At 41.7% G+C, this 19186-nt stretch overlaps 1 protein-coding gene across 1 annotated transcript in view; it reads left to right on the top strand.

The window, feature by feature from the left end:
* LOC109479668 overlaps positions 1-18033 on the top strand; it is a 74981-nt gene extending 56948 nt beyond the window's left edge. The window contains exons 3-16 of the mRNA XM_019781656.1: positions 3058-3165; positions 3583-3800; positions 4698-4866; positions 5185-5292; positions 5908-6210; positions 6406-6638; positions 9811-9938; positions 10532-10755; positions 12695-12986; positions 15233-15408; positions 15702-16037; positions 17211-17316; positions 17582-17650; positions 18024-18033. Coding sequence (XP_019637215.1) covers positions 3058-3165; positions 3583-3800; positions 4698-4866; positions 5185-5292; positions 5908-6210; positions 6406-6638; positions 9811-9938; positions 10532-10755; positions 12695-12986; positions 15233-15408; positions 15702-16037; positions 17211-17316; positions 17582-17650; positions 18024-18033 — 2480 coding nt within the window. The remainder of the gene's footprint in view (positions 1-3057; positions 3166-3582; positions 3801-4697; positions 4867-5184; positions 5293-5907; positions 6211-6405; positions 6639-9810; positions 9939-10531; positions 10756-12694; positions 12987-15232; positions 15409-15701; positions 16038-17210; positions 17317-17581; positions 17651-18023) is intronic.
* The last annotated feature ends 1153 nt before the right edge of the window (positions 18034-19186 follow it).

Below are 19186 nucleotides of genomic sequence, written 5' to 3'. Positions count from 1 at the left end.
GTGTGCGAGCCGTAGGCCCATCTGTCTAATGTTGCCTTTTAACGGTTTAATGAGCACGGTTCAGACACCACAGGGTGCCATCTATCTGTGATTAGCTTCCTCTTTACAAAATTCCAGGTTATATAACTAAGGTAAATGTGGAGCTCTGAATTGGCTTTTTATTCACGTCAATCTATTTGACATGTTCTCAATGGCAAATATATTCTCACTATGTGGTGATGGGGGGCAGGCGAGGGGGAGATGTATTGAGTGTAATTGTCTACCAATGTATAGTATATATATTTAATGACCCTATGAAGTAGCTATCACTTGTTGGTGGTCTGTTACTGTAACATTGAAATATTAGTAATAAAAGCCATTTACACTGTTATGTAACGTTGTATGGACCGATGCACGAACCTCAATATACAAATGTCATTAAAATACATTTGAAAAACACTGTGCGTCATTTTGCGAGGGTAGCAAAGATGATACATGGTCTACCGTAGTGTGCAATAATTCTTTCTCCCACTAGAAGTTACCAACTAGTATTTTAACGGAAGAATTTGAAGTGAAAGGTTTCTCAGATAGATAAAATTATTTTAAGTTCCAACGAGCGTTATATCACGTCACATCACTACCTTTTCACGATGATCTAATTTCATTTATGCGAAGATAATTCAGTTTATTACTTTTCCAAGAACGGCTAGGGCGTGTCAAATAGATGGAATAATCTGCATGCAAAATAACATGACCTTGGTGGTGACTTTCAATTAAGTCAATTGATGAATATCGTGCAAACTTTTTTCCCGTGGAGGCGCGACTGCTACATTTTTCAACATGAAAGCAAACGTGTATCGTGAGGAAGCATCAACACTGCAGTGTCTCTGATCTTCTTCATTATCATTACGACTCCTTCCCTTTGATGCTCTTTACTTGATTACCAGGGGACAATTCTATATCTACACCGACGCCTCGCACCACTTTCTTCTTCTTCTGCGAGAAGCATCGGTGTAGAATAGTCCATTAGTCCAACCTGATTCCCATTCTGTTTGCGAATGTTATCGGCTGTGACGAGGTTGCGCGATCAGTTAAGCCTGGTTAATTGTTGCCCCTGAGTCTAATTATCAGACCGTAAATAGTTCAAAGGCGGCAGAAGAGGAGCTGTATCAAAACAGACTCTTATCGCTGATGATGTACGATTGAAAGAATTGGGCTTAATCAAAAACAGTGCATGCAGCCCCTCTTCAAAATCTGTGACCAGAATTTCATCACTCACATGCTCTTCAAATGAGAAGTAGAAAGGAAGTAACCAATTAAAAAGACTGCAGCTTGCATCCATCCATCCATAAGACTCAACCATGTTGCACAGGCGGCTTCCAAAACACATGGGTCTTATTACAATGACATGGGTCAAAAATGCTTAGAAAAGGTGTACTGACTTTCAGGGCGTGAAAACCTATTTATTTCATTAGATAGTTGCTATGGATTTACATGATTATGCCAAATAAGCTGTATTCATCAAAGTCATCCTTCCCAGAGGGATTAGAGTTTTGCAGGATAGGACCTGCCATTGCTGATCCGATGTAAATGGTCCACAGAGGATTACCTTGAATTGACTTGCTAGAGGCGACTTTGTCATCGACCGCGCACAGTAATTTTACGCCAGGCAAATCTCGAACGAAGAGGCGAAAAAAATATCTCCGTAAACATTACCTGGCGTAATTACTTGTCACTCGCACGCGCCGAGGGAATTACCTGGGTGCCAAACCCTCATTACCTAGGGATATGAAGGCTTCCGCGGTTTTATGAAGTAATCATGCTAGCTTTGTGTTAAAGTAGCTAATTTGCCGCTACTGCGAAGCAAACAAAGCTGTGTGCGTTGTTGAGAAGAAAATGGGACTTGTATTCAGCAGGGGACAGGGTTATAATGGCATCTGGGGAAGTAAACGTAATTAAAGCCCACGGACAGACAAAGCTCTGTCTGAGAACATAAAGAGGTAGATTGGTATGAGCAGCATGGCGCGGGGAATGATACACAGTATTTGCATGTTGAAAGTTTACCGCTTATAAAAACCAAAGCTCTGTTCGGAATTTCAGTCACGCTAAACCATTTGAAGAACGTAATTTGGAAAGAAACTTTTAAGAAACTTTCAGCTACATTTAGCAGTTAGTGATACATAACAATTTTACTTCCGTGCACAACAACCAGACACACAGTCTGCAGTGCCCTACTGAACAAGATGAGCTTGCTTGCAGTCAGACGCGTAATGACAAAGAAGCTTACGCCCATCCTAAATCCAAGGCTAAATGTATGTTATTTAAAGGGTAGTTACCGTTTTTACATGTCTAGTTTATGATTATACACGGTAACGTGAACAGAAATAATGACCGTTCGTCTCAGACAGGATACACGATCATGAACTACTGAGATCCAGGAAAGATGCGCAGCGCAGGTTACGTCTTCTCAACTTGGCTGGGTGACTTGACTCTACCATGACCCAACCCCCAAAATTGCCAGAAGTCAATTTGCCGCTAGGTAGCAAGGTTCCTTTATTTGGTACGTCAGACAAATCCGTTCTGTGGGCTTGGGTAGGAAGTGCAGGAAAGGTTTTCTCTGAGAGTGATTGACTGCAAGGTAGAAAGTGCTAGTGATGCTCAGGAGTCTGTAATAAGAGAATAGTGAACAGCAAGAGTCTGTGATAAGAGTAAACTGTAAGTGTGATCCTCTCTATAGACAAAATATTTTATAACTAGAAACGTAACATTTGCAAAGCATTTGCAAATGCATAATGCTTACCTTCGTATATGATCTGCTCTGTTTATTCTTACTCAAATACATTCATATATATGGTCAGACAGGAGTCTAAATGCTTCTTCTATAAGATTGCAACATTATGTAACCCAACACCATTTACCATGGTGATAGACATCAACAAATCAGGTCATTGGCCAGGTCAGAGGTTAGTGTTTGGAGAAGAAGAAGAGGAAAGTGAGCAAAAACAATATGTTTTCCTTCGGTAAACATAATGAAACACCATTATAGGTTGAATCTAACATACAGGTTTGTATTTTCAGGTCCAGAGTGCGTTTACGACTACTTCTCTGTTTTCGACGGCGTGAGCGAAAATGCCCGGATGTTGGGAAAGTTATGTGGCGCGCATGCGCCCTTCGTCATCCTCTCCAGTAGGAACCATCTCTTCCTGAAGTTTTCCTCTGATTCATCTGTGACATCAAGGGGGTTTATACGCGTCTTATATATCAGAAGGTACACTGGCTTTTGATCATAAAAAGCGAGCTTCTATGGCATGATATAGTGCAGTGCGACAGTCTCCAAGGACACCGTACACCATGATAAGTCACTGTTATAACTTAAAATTATTCCCTAACGGATCATGAATATAATATACCGGCGCGAAAAGGCGTAACGTAGTCCCATGGCATGCGAAATAATTGATCAAGAACTTCCTTGATACATTATCGCCACCTTTCCACCATTATCTAATCGGAGTAAAAATCACAAATGAAATTAGTCCGACCAGGATTTCCCACCAGATCTCCTGGATATGCAATCTTCACTTTTATCCCTTCTCTATTCTTCAGAAATCGGGTTACAATCTGCCAAGCCGCTTATTGCGTTGGGACCACCTCTTCTCCCCACGCCTGGATTCATCAACTTTACACGAGATGACTTTTCAGAAGAAGAAGATGATTCTTTTGTTACTCGGCAATACCTGATCCAGTCCAGGATCAGAGAAAGAGTTGTGCTAGAGTGGACTATCATCGGAGGAAAGCGTCGATTCAGAAAATCATGTTTAGAGGTAAAGAAGACCCAAAAATTTCCATTTATATTAAAAGCAATATAGCACTCATACCGTCAAGGCCACAAAGGTTTGAACATATTTTGTACGGTGCACAGTAAGTAATACCAATTCATTACCGTATCATTTCTCTTGAGATGTTCAGCTTATCCTTAATGCTGTTTTATGGGCGCAAAGTGACACGAGAAGACACTGTGGTGTGCCCATAGGTGTATTCTACTTTGGATGATCACAAAATTACTATCCTGAATAATAGATTTATGTTGCTGCGGAAATTGGATAGTGATTAGACCTTAGTCTCTATTCATCATAAGCATTAGCAAGTTGTAAAACCGACAAGAGCAAATTTAAAATGGCGCCTGTGAGCTATTCACCCACATTATGGTGGGGAACGGTAGTGGTGCCTGTTGACTTGACGTGTTTTAGAATTCATGGAATGGGGATTAGTTATAAATCCAATCAAAACCGGGATTAAGAGCTCGTCATTAATGTTACCTTAACGGCTGGTGTTTCAAATTGGCCGTTAACATTTTATGGCCGCCACCCGTATACGTTAGGCGCGTAACACATGACCCCATTAATGTTATAGTAGATTAATAACCCTTCCTAATCTTTTACCTAAACTCGCGGACCTGAAATGTATGTGTCGGTGGCATGACGTGATTGTTTCACATACTCATACATACATCAGAGTTTCTATTAAAGGAATACGATTAATCACAGCAGTTTTGTCGTGCCTGATACCAAAACAATTCTAACCGGCTGTATAACCATGGCTGAGAGGGATAGCTTCAATCAACAGTAGGCAATGGTGTAGATGACAGGTACCTGATGTATGCACATACCTTGCTGAGTGATGCTAGTATTAATCTTAATGTCTGCTTTTTTTAATGTTAGATTTTCAGCGGCGATGCCAAAGCAGAGGTAGCAGATTTGTCTGTTAGATGCAATGAGTCCAGGTCATCATCCGGGGTATTTCGGGCCAAAGGTCACCGCGTGTATCTCCAAGTGACCTTCAACACTGCACTTGACAGGTTGAAGATCTACCTCCGCCATTACGGGGAAGGTGAATCCATTTTGATTACGTACCAATGTAGTTTCGCCAGGTGTCACATTCATCTAAAGTACAATGGTGTTAGATTGTGAAAAGGCTATAACACTAAGACCGTTGGGGAACCGATAGGTGGTCAAAACCATTGGTCATTGAGACCATCCAAAGATCATTGGCCGAACATGGGATGACCTAGGAGATCCTAAGCGCTCACTTGAAAAACATTGAGAGATTTATCAAATTCCTAGACCCTCAGCGGTGTCTCAACGGTATCTCTGCTATGGAATCCCGTTTTATTGAAAACTCACTCCTATGATTATCACCATTCTGCAGATACTCTGGATAAACTACCACCATGCATCAGCAGCCCTGGTGGTGGATCTGATGTCGGCAAGGTCAATTTCGACGATGCAATTATTCGCCAAAACCTGCCGGGTCGAGGTAGTCCTATTTCATACGGTTTAAACCACCACCACATCCCATGCCTCTTCTGGTCAAAGTTAAGTAACCCTTATCTGGAGGGTACCGAGCAATTATCAACGCCAAAGTAACGACAGGTAGCATGCACGCACTTGCTCAGGGAACCTGATATTACCTTTTGGCAAGGTTGTATACTCTGTGGATTCTGTACCTAACGAGAAGGTCCCTGGTGACAGCTGAACTAACCCCCCTCCCCCATAGAACTAGGCCGATCAATAAAGGAAAGTTACCCTATCATAGTGATTTAAAGTTGATCCGTGGCTCGATATTGTGTCACCCTGTGACTATCAGTGCAGACGTGGTGGCGACAGCTGCAGTCGGTAACGCGTGCTGGTAGCCACGGCAGACGTCGACATGGGGCGTTTTAAGATTTGATTAATGCTGGGTATGCAATCTTCCATAAGTGCTCATGTTCGCGGCCTAGTTTTCCGGAGAATTAAGGATTTATACTTGTCTCACGTGATTAATGAGTAGCATTAGTGGATTTGGGGGAAGTTTGGGGGGAAAATAAAGCGTTCGGTGATACAGCGAAACACTGGTTTAAGAAGTGAGACAATCAATTTGTGTTTTACGCAGGGGATGACATCTACTGTCAAGCGAGTCTATCGTCTGCCGCAGGTCGTCACTTGTCAACATCATTTGCATACGTCAACAACCCGCAGGCCGCCATGTTGGATTCCAATATAACCACTGGCCGGATGCAATTGTCGGTATACGATGGCAAAAGTGAAATTGTAAACACGGGAGACTCATTTCTACACCCGACACTTCCATTACCGATCGTCTCCAGGGGTGCTGAAATTGTCCTCGTATATTGGTCAGACAATGCAAACGGCCGTGGGCAATTGCCAACCATCCAGGCCCAGTTTAGTCCAACAGGTAAAATGAGCTTTGAAAAAAGCCCTATCAGGTTCTTGAATTGCATGGCAATCTGGCAACAAATTTCTAACGTAACTTTCTGACCAATCATGTCAACATACAGTAATGGGAGTGATCATTTTTAGAATACTTTTTGCAGCTTTTGTTGTATCATATTACATTTAACGTTTAACACCATCCAACTTTTCTTTTTAGATTGCCCAGACTTCTCCCATCTTCTTGTGGAAAACACAACTATTTCAGTGACTGAGAAATGTGGAAGCTTCAGACAAGCACCTCAGCAGGCGCCCACTAACCTGGACTATCACATCCTGATTGAGAGTAAGAGTGGAAACAACCTGAAGCTGGATTTCCCGCCCCTGTCCGTAAAGCAGGATGTCCAGTTTGTCTGTAAGGGGATGAAGGATATGTGCGAGGAAGATTTACAGGTACCAACCATGCATTACAAACACAATGACAAACATAACTACTACACGTTATGCTTAGGTCACATTTCCAAACCGGGGCCCGGCCGGGTAGTCATTTGGAACGAAAAATATGGTATAAAACGCAACAAAGCACAGAAAAGTTGAAAAATGTCAACAATGGAACTATTTACGTATATTCTTTATGAAAATTGTCGATTTTCCGTTAATCGAAACAGCCCGGCCGGGCCCCGGCTTGGAAATGTGACCCCTGACTTAGTGGTCACTTCTTCTTCTCCATCGTCTAGCGCTTCCAATCAAACGTTCAAACAGTGTATATTAATGTCCATTAAGAATAACAGTAACATGACAACAGAAGTCCCATTTTCCCCAAAGAGTTTGAAAGCGATTTGAAGTTTTCGGTGTACTTGCACAGGCCGCCTTTGGTAGAGTTCTGTCAGCGGTCAAAGACAATCATCCCCTAGGGTGAGCTCGGGAAGGCGCCGGTCCTAACGTACTTCTAACTGCACTCCATTTTCCTATAAGCCCTTCTGCGATCGACCGACTTAAGTACATGTCCTTTCTAAGTTCCCCTCACCGCAGACTTTCATTACAAGGATATATACTTCTGTGCAGTGTACAGGTTCCTATCTACGCCTCTCCTCGGAGAAAACTGATAACCCAACATGATAAATGAATTAATGCATTACTGTAAAGGAACTGGACTTGGTCCATTACTCATGGAAGTAAGAGGAGTGGCACGCAGTCCGCTGGCTGATAAGTCTCCGTATGGAATAGCAACACTTAAGGCAACTGTACACCGTGTAAGGCGGTCTCTCCCGACACTAGATCTCCAAGACTTGCTCCTTCGAGACGGCTACAGGTGGTCTATTTTCTCGGCACGAAGAAATCAGATCTGGGCCACGTCTTGAAAGTCCAAATCGATGGCATGCAGGGTAGCTTTCCTCGGAACGATCGTTTTGCGGCAGTGGTCCCGACTTACTCTTGTGACCACATGAACTAGGAAGATGTATGGGTTCTACCGCGGAGTTGTATTAATCATTTCTAGTCAAGATTGGACTGCGATTTTATTTTCTCCAAGAAGGATTGGATCCCAGAAGAACGATTCAAGCAACGCTTCATTCATATGATGGACTGTTGCAGCAGAACTATTGCTCAAACTTATGGTCTTCAAAACATTTCAAGTGTTCTTGTCATTATTTCTTGCCTTTCAAATCCTGTACAATTGTACGAAATGTAGCACTATTTCTTTTGCATTATACCCTGTTCCAAGGGTATACCCATTTATGTGAGGCCATCTTCGTCGAAAGTATTTTTAAACCATATATGCATCTCCCACACAGGTGTTCATAGGCAAAAGAACAAATGATCAATGTGAAAGATCACTATGCTGTATGAACAGGAAGTCTGCTGCTGACATGGTACATTAACTATTCCTTGGAATATTTCTCAGCCAGTTGCAATGTCAAGGTGACGACTAAAATACATGCACCATACAACATGCAACCTTATCCATTTCCTGCCCTTTCCATGCATAACTATACATCAGATAAAGACATTACAGCTTTCAGCTTACTGAGCAAATACTTTTGCATGTCTCGACGCTGGTTATAAGATATCTAGTAATGTATGTTATCTGGCCCTCCCAAATCGATGGCGTTGACTTCAATATGCTGTGTGTCCTCACCGCGTATTGGCACCCAAAGGTCGCTTGGTTTTGAAGATGAAATATTCCGTAATATTCCCGTACAAATGAATTCCTCTGCTATTTGGAAGCCGTAATCCATCTCTGCTTCAGCATATTGTAAGAGGCCACAGAGCATAGAGAACGGCGCGAACTCAAGCGATACATCATTAATATAGGAGGAAACTTAATTAGTTAAGACACGGTGTGTGACCCGAAAGGGTGGGCCTCCTACTTCAGTAACAGTCGAATTATCCCCTTGTGATCTGCGGGTGACAATATAAATGGTTAGCCCTCACCTAACACGCATGAAGGGGACGTGATTTATGTCATTTCCATGGTGATGCCAATAGTCTGCAATATGGCAGAAACATTAACGAAGTGCAGGACCGATCGATTCTTGGATACTGGCGAGGAGAACCCTCACAGACTTTAAGAATGTCAAAAGGGTAGTCAAATTATGCACTGGATGAAAATTGAAATATGATTTGTCTACGTTTGGGAGCACCTCTGTCCTTGTTTTCCTCTTCAATTTTACAGGGTCGTGTTGGTTCAAGTTTGATGCGTCAAAACCCATAAACACGAAGCCCGTAATGTGTATTGAACGCAGCCTGGGTTCATGTAGCTACGGTTTAATCGCCTGATCACAAAAATGGAGACGACATAACTGAGGACGTTATTTAGTTTGCTGCTAGTGCTTTCCTGAGATTTTATTCAAATCCCGCATTCCATTGCTGAAGCGACCGTCTAAGTCCAAAATAACCTATATCTTTACCCTCAAGGCCCTCCATGTTTTCCATTAAATGCAATCTTCCAGACAGGTAGGCAGGCATTGCCAGATCCGTAACCACTCTTCCCGAAAGCCAGAATGCCATGTTGAAGTTTAGATTAGTGGCTGTGCAGTGTAGGAAAAACCATTAGCGTCAACCCATCGCCGTATGGGTAGATTCAGCGGCGTAGTTTCAGCTATGGCTGGCTTCTTAAGGCTTAATGCCAATGGCAGTTGACGTTTTGCATTTGCTTTATCAAGTCAGGGTGTCCTGCTATAACTAAAGCCTCTAAAACACAGGTCATATTCCAAGGCCAGAGGCTGGTAAATTAAATTTCCAGACTATGTTCCCTTACCATGTTCGAAGGCACCTTGCAAAATGTATAAGAAAGCAACAAAGCATGAATATGACTGGGATTTCAGTAGTCAAAGCCGCGACCATGACAGTAGTGAATGCAATACCGATTTCTCAAAAATATCTATAAAATTTACAAAAATGTGATATGATTACTCAGTGTTGCTGAGGTTTATAGCATTTAGGAGCGATGGTGACTTCAGTGACGATTGGCACTAAATTAACTATTGGCACTAAACAAACATCAATATTCTTCCCTTTGGTTTTTGTTCTTTTTTGTATACAATGCTGTTATCATAAGCGTCTGGAATTGATTCATCGTGTATTGTTATAATTAATGTACATCTTATTTTATCTTTAATTCCAGGTCTACGACCACTCCGGTGACATCCCGATGTTGATCTACTCCTACTGCCGAGACCGTAACCCGGAGTGGAGAACAGTTTTGTCCTCCAGCAGCTCTGTTGAAGTCGTGTACAAGTCTCGCTGTGCATGGTCAAGGAGCGGATTCTTCTTCTCCTTCAGGGAAACACGTAAATCTTATTCATAGCTGATACATTTTTTATCATAAAGTCATCAATCTAATCTAGAAACCCCATCGTAATTCAGAAAAAGTCGATGGTCGATGGCATTGTCGTGTGAATGATATTAACGATGTTCGCATGAAAGCTCATCTGTGGTGGTAGAATCAACAATATAACGTTGTAACAATATAACGTTGATACAACTATATAACGTTAAGATGTTGTTAGACATATTGGTCGTTGATTAGACTGAAATTCATATCTTTATGATGCGTCATTTCGTTGCAAAAACAAAATTGACAGTACACTGAAAACCAATAGCGTCAACGTGACAGTTTCAACTGACTTGACTGTGTGGCAGTACTATTTATCTTTTTTAAATCTTATTCTTCATCTAGAGTGCGAAAGAGCACAGACCACAACCTGCGGACCACGTGTCAACCTTGACGCTTCTTGTGGAACAATCTTCTCTCCGACAAATTCTTCAGCTACAACTTGTGAATGGCTCGTTACTTCAACACTGGGTCAAAGCATCGTAATGCTTTTTCAACCAATACGGCTGAGGTCGGATGGTGACGTCGACGACTACGTCACCATCAAGGAAGGAGCTAAGAACGGCGGTTTTCAGACGACAAATGAGCTGACAGAAAACTACGATATCTTCCCTTACCTGTCAACAACCAATCAAGTTCTGATAAAACTCTCCAAGGGACAAAACGGCACTCAAACGAGCTTCGTGGCTCACTACTGGATGGAAGAGGAGGCAAAATTTGTTAAGGACATGGAAGGTAAAGGAAAAATACCTATGCAATGATAATACAAAGCCCTAATAACAAAATCATATCAAGCTTCAAATGAAAAGACTTATCTATCAACTTTGAATTTAACGTTCAGAAATATTTTAGAGTTTGGTATATTTTGTTTGGATAATACTCTTCAACTACTTTTCAACTACTCTTAACAAGTAATGAAAGTTCAAACTACAAACTTGAGGTCGATATCACCTGCGCCCCTTGAATTTCTAACGGAAGTGGTCATTATAAAGAATGAGGAGAATGTCTGTTTTGGGCATTTTCGTCGATTCTGGCTCCATGTGAAAGGATAAGATCGAATTCCGTCACTTTTTGGACGGGGAGTTCTGGCCAATATTTGAACTTAGTACTAAAGATCGAGCCATCTGGAAAGTAGTCCATTTCTGCCACATCATGGCTAGCGGGTCATTAATTAGCTCCCAGATGGCGTTACCTTCCACCAACGCCATTCATCACCAGACAAAACGATCCATCTCTACTGGCAACAAAGTGTGAAATTGATCCTAGGACTATACACTGCAGTCACCAGGTTTGTCAAAGTGGTCATGCCACACTGGATATGGGGAAGGGGTGTATGATAGAGTTGTGCTCGGGTCGTCACCTGATTTATACCTCCAGACCTGAGTCAGCATATTTCATCATTTTAAACGACTAATAGATACAACATTTTACTCTAAGCTAAAGACTGTTGTCCGATACGTCCAAATCAAAACTTTATTCTTACTTGTTAACCATTTTTGCCACACTAAAAAACAAGACCACATGAAACTTGATTCCTAGTCCATTGATTAAACCATAGTACACTTCATGGTTGTTTGATATTTCAGTTTTAATTTTGACCTTGTCAGACTGTTGAGACTTTATTACTTCATCAAACAGCAGCCAGACCACCATGGGGGACCGGTGGCGCCTGACTTTGCCTTTTATCAAAGAAAAACAAATTTAATTTAGCCAAATAATATCACATTACGATCTGTATCTTTCAGCGCTAGTCACAGAGGGCCAGTACGTATACTAGATACCATATGAAGGTTCATCTACATGCAAAGCACACATGGGATGGACTACCTGGCTTGAAAAAGCAGATCGAGCCTCCCATTTCTTCATTGGTGAAACAATTAAGTTTGTTTCCCTTTATGTGCCGCAAAGCTGCGTGTATCTATAGCCTTTTGACGTTACAGACCGCCCTGGGGGTCATAAAATCTCGGAACATCAGATTGCAATACAGGAAGCCAAGTTGATTTACCCGCGCAAGCTTCACCGTAGCCCTATCTAGGTGTAGGATAATCAATCCGAGGTGATATAAAACCTAAAAGCACTAAAGTAGAAAACTTTCGGTTGGAGGTAGGTTTATGACCAATCACTTGGTCGAGACGACAGATGGCACGACGCCCTAACAGGGTACATAATTGCAGACGCGGAGCGGCAGCAGCTTGTATAAAGGGTCTTCAGTCAATTATACTGGGTGTTCTTTACGATTTAATTGCCAGAGCACAGTAAATACTTACAGGAAGTACGCTTGGGTCTATACGCAGACTATTCCTTGAGGAAGAAACACTAACTTTCAATAACAAAACTTGATGCAACTATGCTATTTTGTTTCGCCTTGATATGGTATAGTATAGAATAAATGGGGCATTACGAATGACAAATCCAAGCACAGTCATACCTTTCAATTACGTTCTTCTGCAGTAACATTCAGTACAGTTTTTCCTTTCATGTGCCGCAAAGCTTCGTCTATCTATAGCTCTTTGACGTAAGCCCTGTACCATATCATATGGTGTAATGAGATTTCAGTAAGGCTTATACGTTTATTGTACCTCTCCTGACGACCATATCCCTTTATTCTCTAAGCCTTGGTGTAACAACGTCCATTGAAATACTATGACTAACTCCACTGCTTTAATCTCTCCAGACGTGTACTTGTCTGAGGAGCTGTGTGAGCCCGGCTTCACCCACTACAGAGGGAACTGTTACCAGGTGGTGGCCAGCCTGGTGCCGCTGTGGTGGGAATCCGCGCAGCAGCGCTGCAGCGACGTCAGCGCAAATCTCGCGAGCATCACGAGTCCGTACGAGATGAAGTTCATCGAGCGGCTGGCCCGGGAAAGCCTGGCCGTCGGCGGGAGTGCACCAATCATGGCGTTCATTGGCTTACGCTCGAAAGGCACCTCGGGAAGATACGCATGGGTTGATGGGAGTGACGTCACGTGAGTGTAGCATTGCAGCCTTGTTTTGATATTTCTTGGAACCTTTATGATAATGTAATTATATAGCTAGTGAAACATCTCTCAACATTAAAGTACCTGGTATACATCGTTAGCCTGCAAATTTATTGTATCTTAAATGTAAGGCGCCACATAAAATGCATTTGCACAAAATTCCGGCCAATTCTACATACAGCACACTTTTCATTGATCCTCGTAAATTGAAACAAAGACAAAGTTAATTTGGTCAAATAATGCCACATTACGACCTTTGTCTTTCAGCAGTACCAACAAAGAGTTCCTTCGGTACTGTTTCCAATAGATTTTAGAATAGTTGTTACTTTACCTTTAACCCCACCTAGACCGGGGGGGGGCTAAAAATGCCCGCGCCAACTTTGATGTCACCTAGCGTCTGAACGGCTAGCGCTAGAACGGCCAAACTTGGTGACTTTTCCTAGAATATTGTTGGCAACAATTTAATATCATTGGAATAAGATAATAATTTTTTGATTCAACGTACCGTTCTCGAGTTCTGAGGGGGGGTCAAATGAGCCCCCCCGTCCCACCAAGCCAAAAAAAGCCCGGTCTAGCTAGGGTTAATTTATCTATTTACATGTATGTATTATGTAGCTCAACTTCTAAAACGTAATTATACCTGTGACACATTGGCCCACCCAATAGCAGCCTCAAGGGCGATTGCTGCCACTTTGCTTGCTTAGTATTCAAGTGGTTCTTATACATAAAGATGTGTGCAAATTTTAAAACTCCCAATTCATTCCTGCCTTGATTGAACTCCTATATCAAGGATTCTGTCACTGATATTAATTTCCTCAACAATATATGTTGTGGTCAGATTTATAGCAGTACTCTCGCCGAGTAGGTCACAGCCTGACGTATGGCTACAGTCAACATAGTGAACACGAACCATATGAAATCGGAATACAGCACAGTTTGGCTGAGTTTTTAAAAATAGGGTGCATACGTAAGTATGAAGCGCAATAGTCATTGATAGATATCGCAATCATGAGCAAGCTGTTGCAATGTCGATTGCCTTTCGAAGGCTGATCCTTTTTCTGAAGAAGTCCCATATACTGTTCTCTTTCCTATGCGTAAAGTTGCATAACAACAGCATGACAAAGACCTGGACATTAAGGTTATGCCACATGCATACAAGTGCTGACATCTCCATCCCTTTTATTTATTACAAATTCATGACTGAAATTTGTACCAATCCTTCTCAGTGTGATTCATTCTTTTCAAGTTTTGGAATGTCTGAATATGCACAAGACGGGATTATCAAGAGATTTTAATCCCCTCTTAAGGAACTTAATTCGGCTCAGTGCACGTTATGTCTGCTTCCAGAGCTGCTTTTCAAAAGAATTAACGACTCTTTTGATCAAAGTCACTTCAAAGCTTCCGTTCATCAGGCTGCTTAATTTGCTAAGTGGTTGCGCTATGGAAATGAAGCAACCGAGTGACTACAGGGATCTTAGCTCTCCGTATAACCGATTAGTTTCCAGACGAAAAGCCGTGATAAAGGGATTTCACGAAACAAGACTAGTCCTTTTCAGAGACGAGCCGTTTGAATATTTAATGTTTCAAATTCCGGCGACGTGCTTTGCGTGCTGCGTGTTCTGTCACAGAACATGTCAAGGCCAACAAGTCTTCAACAGCTCTTGTTGCCAAGTATGAAACAAAGCCTTGAAGTTGAATCCCAGCCATTATTTCGGATTTCAGCAAACTTGGTAAATGATGTCGCCGGTTCAATAGAGTCTGAGGAGGAGCCAAGTAGTCTCCAGTAGGCTTAACTTGCACGCAGTGATAGATGTCTGCGGTCTCTGGTCACATTTCGCCATTTTATGACTCTGATACCGCAGCAGTAAGGAGTTATGATTCAGACGTGATGGATACGACACAGTAAACCCAGGTCCAAACCTAATCCAGTGGCGGACGAATGGCATGGGTACTGCTATGCCATAATCTCAACCTAAATATAAGGATAATGTACCACATTAGTCATTCTACCCATCTTAATCCCGACCTTGTACCTCTGTAAGATCAACGGAACAAACAAATTGCAATTATTAACGCTGATATTTCCTGGAGGAGTTTAGTAACGTTTCACCTTTGTGCAGGAATGAACTCCATATACTGTAGAATGTCATGCGGCCACGCTGCATTACTCAGTGTTACTTGGTCGCCTTGGAAATAGTACATCAAGTTGTCTGAGATGACTTTGTTGGCATTAGTTTCACGAGATGGCAGTGGAGGCCGGCTGAGGCTGCGGGGCAGGGGAAGACCGCGCGCTCGTGCACGCTGATGACGATAGGGCGGAAGGAGGGGGACCTGGAGACCGGGTGGTACCCTGTCCCGTGTGACTATCCACGGGCTGGCAGGGACTTTATCTGCAAAGCTGGCGCAAGAGGTACGCCATAAAACTGTAACTGCTTACGGGAACATCATAACTAGACATGGATAAGTTTATAAACTGTACCCTTGTAACCTTTTTGACCCGTCACAAGTACGTAGTTAAAGGAGATGGCCTATTACTATATAAAATTGCACATAGCAATCTGATTTTACTGGGTCTGACATATCACTTTATTTATGTAGAAATCTATACGTAATGACAGATGTAAAAGTAGCATTGGATTTCAGTCAAACTATATTACAAGTTGATTTTACACTTTGATAAAGTAGTAAACTTAATTTTCACAGGATGCGGGGAAGGATGGACCCTGGTTGGATCCACGTGTCTGAAACTTTTCCGGCTAAAAGGACAGGAGATCCATTATGATCGTATCTGTACTGATATCGGATCAACGGTCGCGCTGGTAAACCACACCAGCAAACTGCCACTGATACAAGAGTATCTCGATCAATCGTGGCCCAGATTCCCTGAACCTAAAGTGTTCATGCAAATAAAGGAAGAAGGGACAGCGACTTGTAACGTCCTGGAGAAAGAGGAGGGAACGGGACAGCGGTGGGAGGTGGCGACGACTGAATGCTACAGGCGGCTGCCAACTCACGTGCTTTGCTCAATGCAAAAAGATGGTAGGTCACGCACTTACACTCACAGTCAACCCATAGTTCTGAACCTCGTGGTAAGCCTCTGCAGGCAGATACCACGGAATGGTTGGAAGAGGTTGTCCCTTGACCAAGGGCATTATATATGGTCTAAATGCCTCGACTAAATTTTGTGAATACTTTATAAGAACTAGAAAGGCCAATATTTGCTTTGGAGCAAATACAGCGATGGGTTCACCACATTTTACGACATGGCAGGGAAAGAATGAGAAACACAAGGGAAAACAATGATTTACATTGATATAACTATAATATGAAGTAAAATACAACTAAAACAACAGTTGGATAGCTATTCCCTACTTTATTGGTTAGGATTTTTAATTGCATAATGCAAACTGTTGATTTTCAAAATAAAAAAAAAACGTCCATGCCCCGCATTCCAATGCTGGAGCAGGAAAGCTTGAAATACCTACCAAAACACTTGAATACAGACATACTGTCAGTATGGAAATGCTCTGTGCAGGTGTTAATCAAGTTAAATCCCAACAGCCAATCAGCAAGAAGAATAGAGGAAAGCTGCATGCCTATTGGTTGATGCCCTGCATTCCATTGTGATGACTCATGCCCAAACGTGGTTAACAAGGCACACTAACACAGTAATACATTTGCTATAACACAGCCAAAAAACTCAAATAAAACCATTCTAAAAGCCTGTATCACAATAATTTAAAAAACGCCTAGGGGTATTTGCCCACTGTACCTCCATACCAAATTTCAGGACCTTAGGCCCTAAAATGAAGAAGCTGAATCCATTTAAAAAATGGCAGGAGAAGAAGAAGGAGAAGAAACATCAGAAAAAGCTTCGTGGTGTGGTGAACCCATAATCATACTACACGCCACACCACTTACAGATATAAAACAGAACGCTTTCATTGTGCACGCAACTGACAAACGTTACAACTTAAGCACTTTCTTTAAGATAAGTTTATAAACTGTACCATTGTAACATTTTTGACCTGTCACAGATACGTAGTTAACAGAGATGGCCTATAACTATGTAAAATTGCACATAGCATTCTGATTGTACTAGGTCTGACATATCCCTTACTCTATTTATTTTTTAGTGATTTTTAGTCTTCTCATAAAAATCAGGGGTCTCTCACACCAGCACATGTAATATGTTACCGTTGGTTCTTTCAGCCAAGACCTGCCCGGCGATTTGCTCCTGCTTTGAGGACACAGTTTCCTGTGCAGGGAAGGGACTGGAACAGCTGCCAGACATGATTCACAAGACAACCAGAAAACTGTACGTTCTCAGGCTCTCATTCATGTTTAAAGCTAGCAGCAACAACTTAGTACAATAAGTATTCCAAGATAGGTAGCTATTTCAGGAGATAACTTTTCAGAACGTTTGAAGTAGGTGTAAAGGAATTAATCATATCGTGGTGGATGCGGTAACATGGCTTTTGGTATTCACATCATCTCCAATGCAAGGAGTTAACCTTTATTTGAGATAAGATTAAAAAGTCTAATCTACTAATCTAAATAGTACTGTTTGCTCTTAATTTCAGGTTACTTGGAAGCAACAAGCTCAACTTCACCACACAGTCGTTCACGGCATGGCATCTCCTATCATCACTGTGGGTATTTCAAATCTTTTTCAAATCTTTTTATTAAAAAATCAAACATGGCAGACGTGCCAAATTACTTCAGAATTTCGTTGACATTTTACAAATTATCATCATTTACAAATCATCATCATACATGTATAGGCTTATCTATCATACGTCATGAAGTGTCTTAGTGTAGTTCACTGTATATCTCTTTTAAAATTGGTCGCACTCTCTACACACGCAAATTAATTGGTTCGGTACTAGAATGATTTCCACCATGAGCGTTTTCATTACATCATAATCGTCAACATTCCACGTTTCAAACTTTGCCTATTAAGACGCAGGGCGAGACGCATTCCAAGTATGACACATTCTTCAACTAAGACACATGTTCCATTAGAGTTTTCTAAAGCGCTAATACCTTTCCCATCACATTTAGGAATGGTAGCTCATTAGTAATTTCAGACATACAGAATTATGTCTTCTAACCAAATCAAAACAACTTTATCGCAGTACGCCTGGCACTAAAGATGATTCCTGTACCAGTTAATCACTCCTGTAATATCGACTGCTGTGCCCCAGGCAGTGTGTGTTCAATTTGAGGACCCAGATCGATATTTTAGAGCTGAAACAGTTGGTTTCCTTCCGGGTAGAACCCTGCCAGATTCATGAATAGTTTATACTTTACTTTTTCTTGATCGAAAGTACTGCACCTTGAAGCAAACTATTCAATAGACACAAAGAACCTATTATATAGTGCATTGTATTGGCAAGGTGCCAGTTGGCAAAAGGAATACATCTCCAAGCCTATACAAGCTAAATGTAAGGAGTTGATACTAAAAGTACGTCCCGGGGCGAGGAAAATATGCGTTGTTGTGAAAACCAATTTCTAGTCTTTATGTTTTGAACAGACCATCATGAGTTACCTTACTTTCACAAAGAAAAGTATTTTCTGACGGCAAAATAAGAGTTAAGTAAGTAGCAATCAATAAAGCGATGCTGGTCCTCGGAGAAATGCAATACAATACTCTCATCAGCTGAATACCTGCCACTTGCAGTTGATGATAAACAGAGTAAGGACGATTTAAATTAGAAGAGGTCGTTGATGTATGGCGTTGCTCGCGGGGTTAACGAAGACGCGTTAGGCAGCAATAACAAGATAATCCACTTATCTGGGTCTAATCAGCGCATTGATGACTGATGAGGAGAGGTTAAAGAATTCTCACACGTAATTCGGCATGTAAAACTTAATGAGCTTTAAAATGTAAATACAGTCTGCCCTCTGGCGACCGTGTGTGGGAGCAACTGCGTCACTGTCAGCAGTTCCTGGATTTAGTGCTGGCTTCAAAGTCAAACTCGTTTCTAACATTGCTGAATTACGTCAGTTCAAAATTGTGATTAGCCCACTCGATTGTAACACTTTATCAAAGACTTGTGCTATCCCTTATTATTTGAATAATTATGATATAGATATGTTAGGTTTTATCCGACATTAGGTCTTATTCAACACATTTTATTGTTGTTACTCTCTTTATGTAGTTTGCCATACGTTGTACCATGTGC

This window comes from Branchiostoma belcheri, unplaced genomic scaffold, assembly GCF_001625305.1.
Source record: "Branchiostoma belcheri isolate BF01 breed outbred unplaced genomic scaffold, Haploidv18h27 scaffold5, whole genome shotgun sequence".
NCBI lineage: Eukaryota > Metazoa > Chordata > Leptocardii > Amphioxiformes > Branchiostomatidae > Branchiostoma > Branchiostoma belcheri.
The sequence above is the reverse complement of the archived record's forward strand: the minus strand, read 5'-3'. Positions and strand labels throughout refer to the sequence as shown.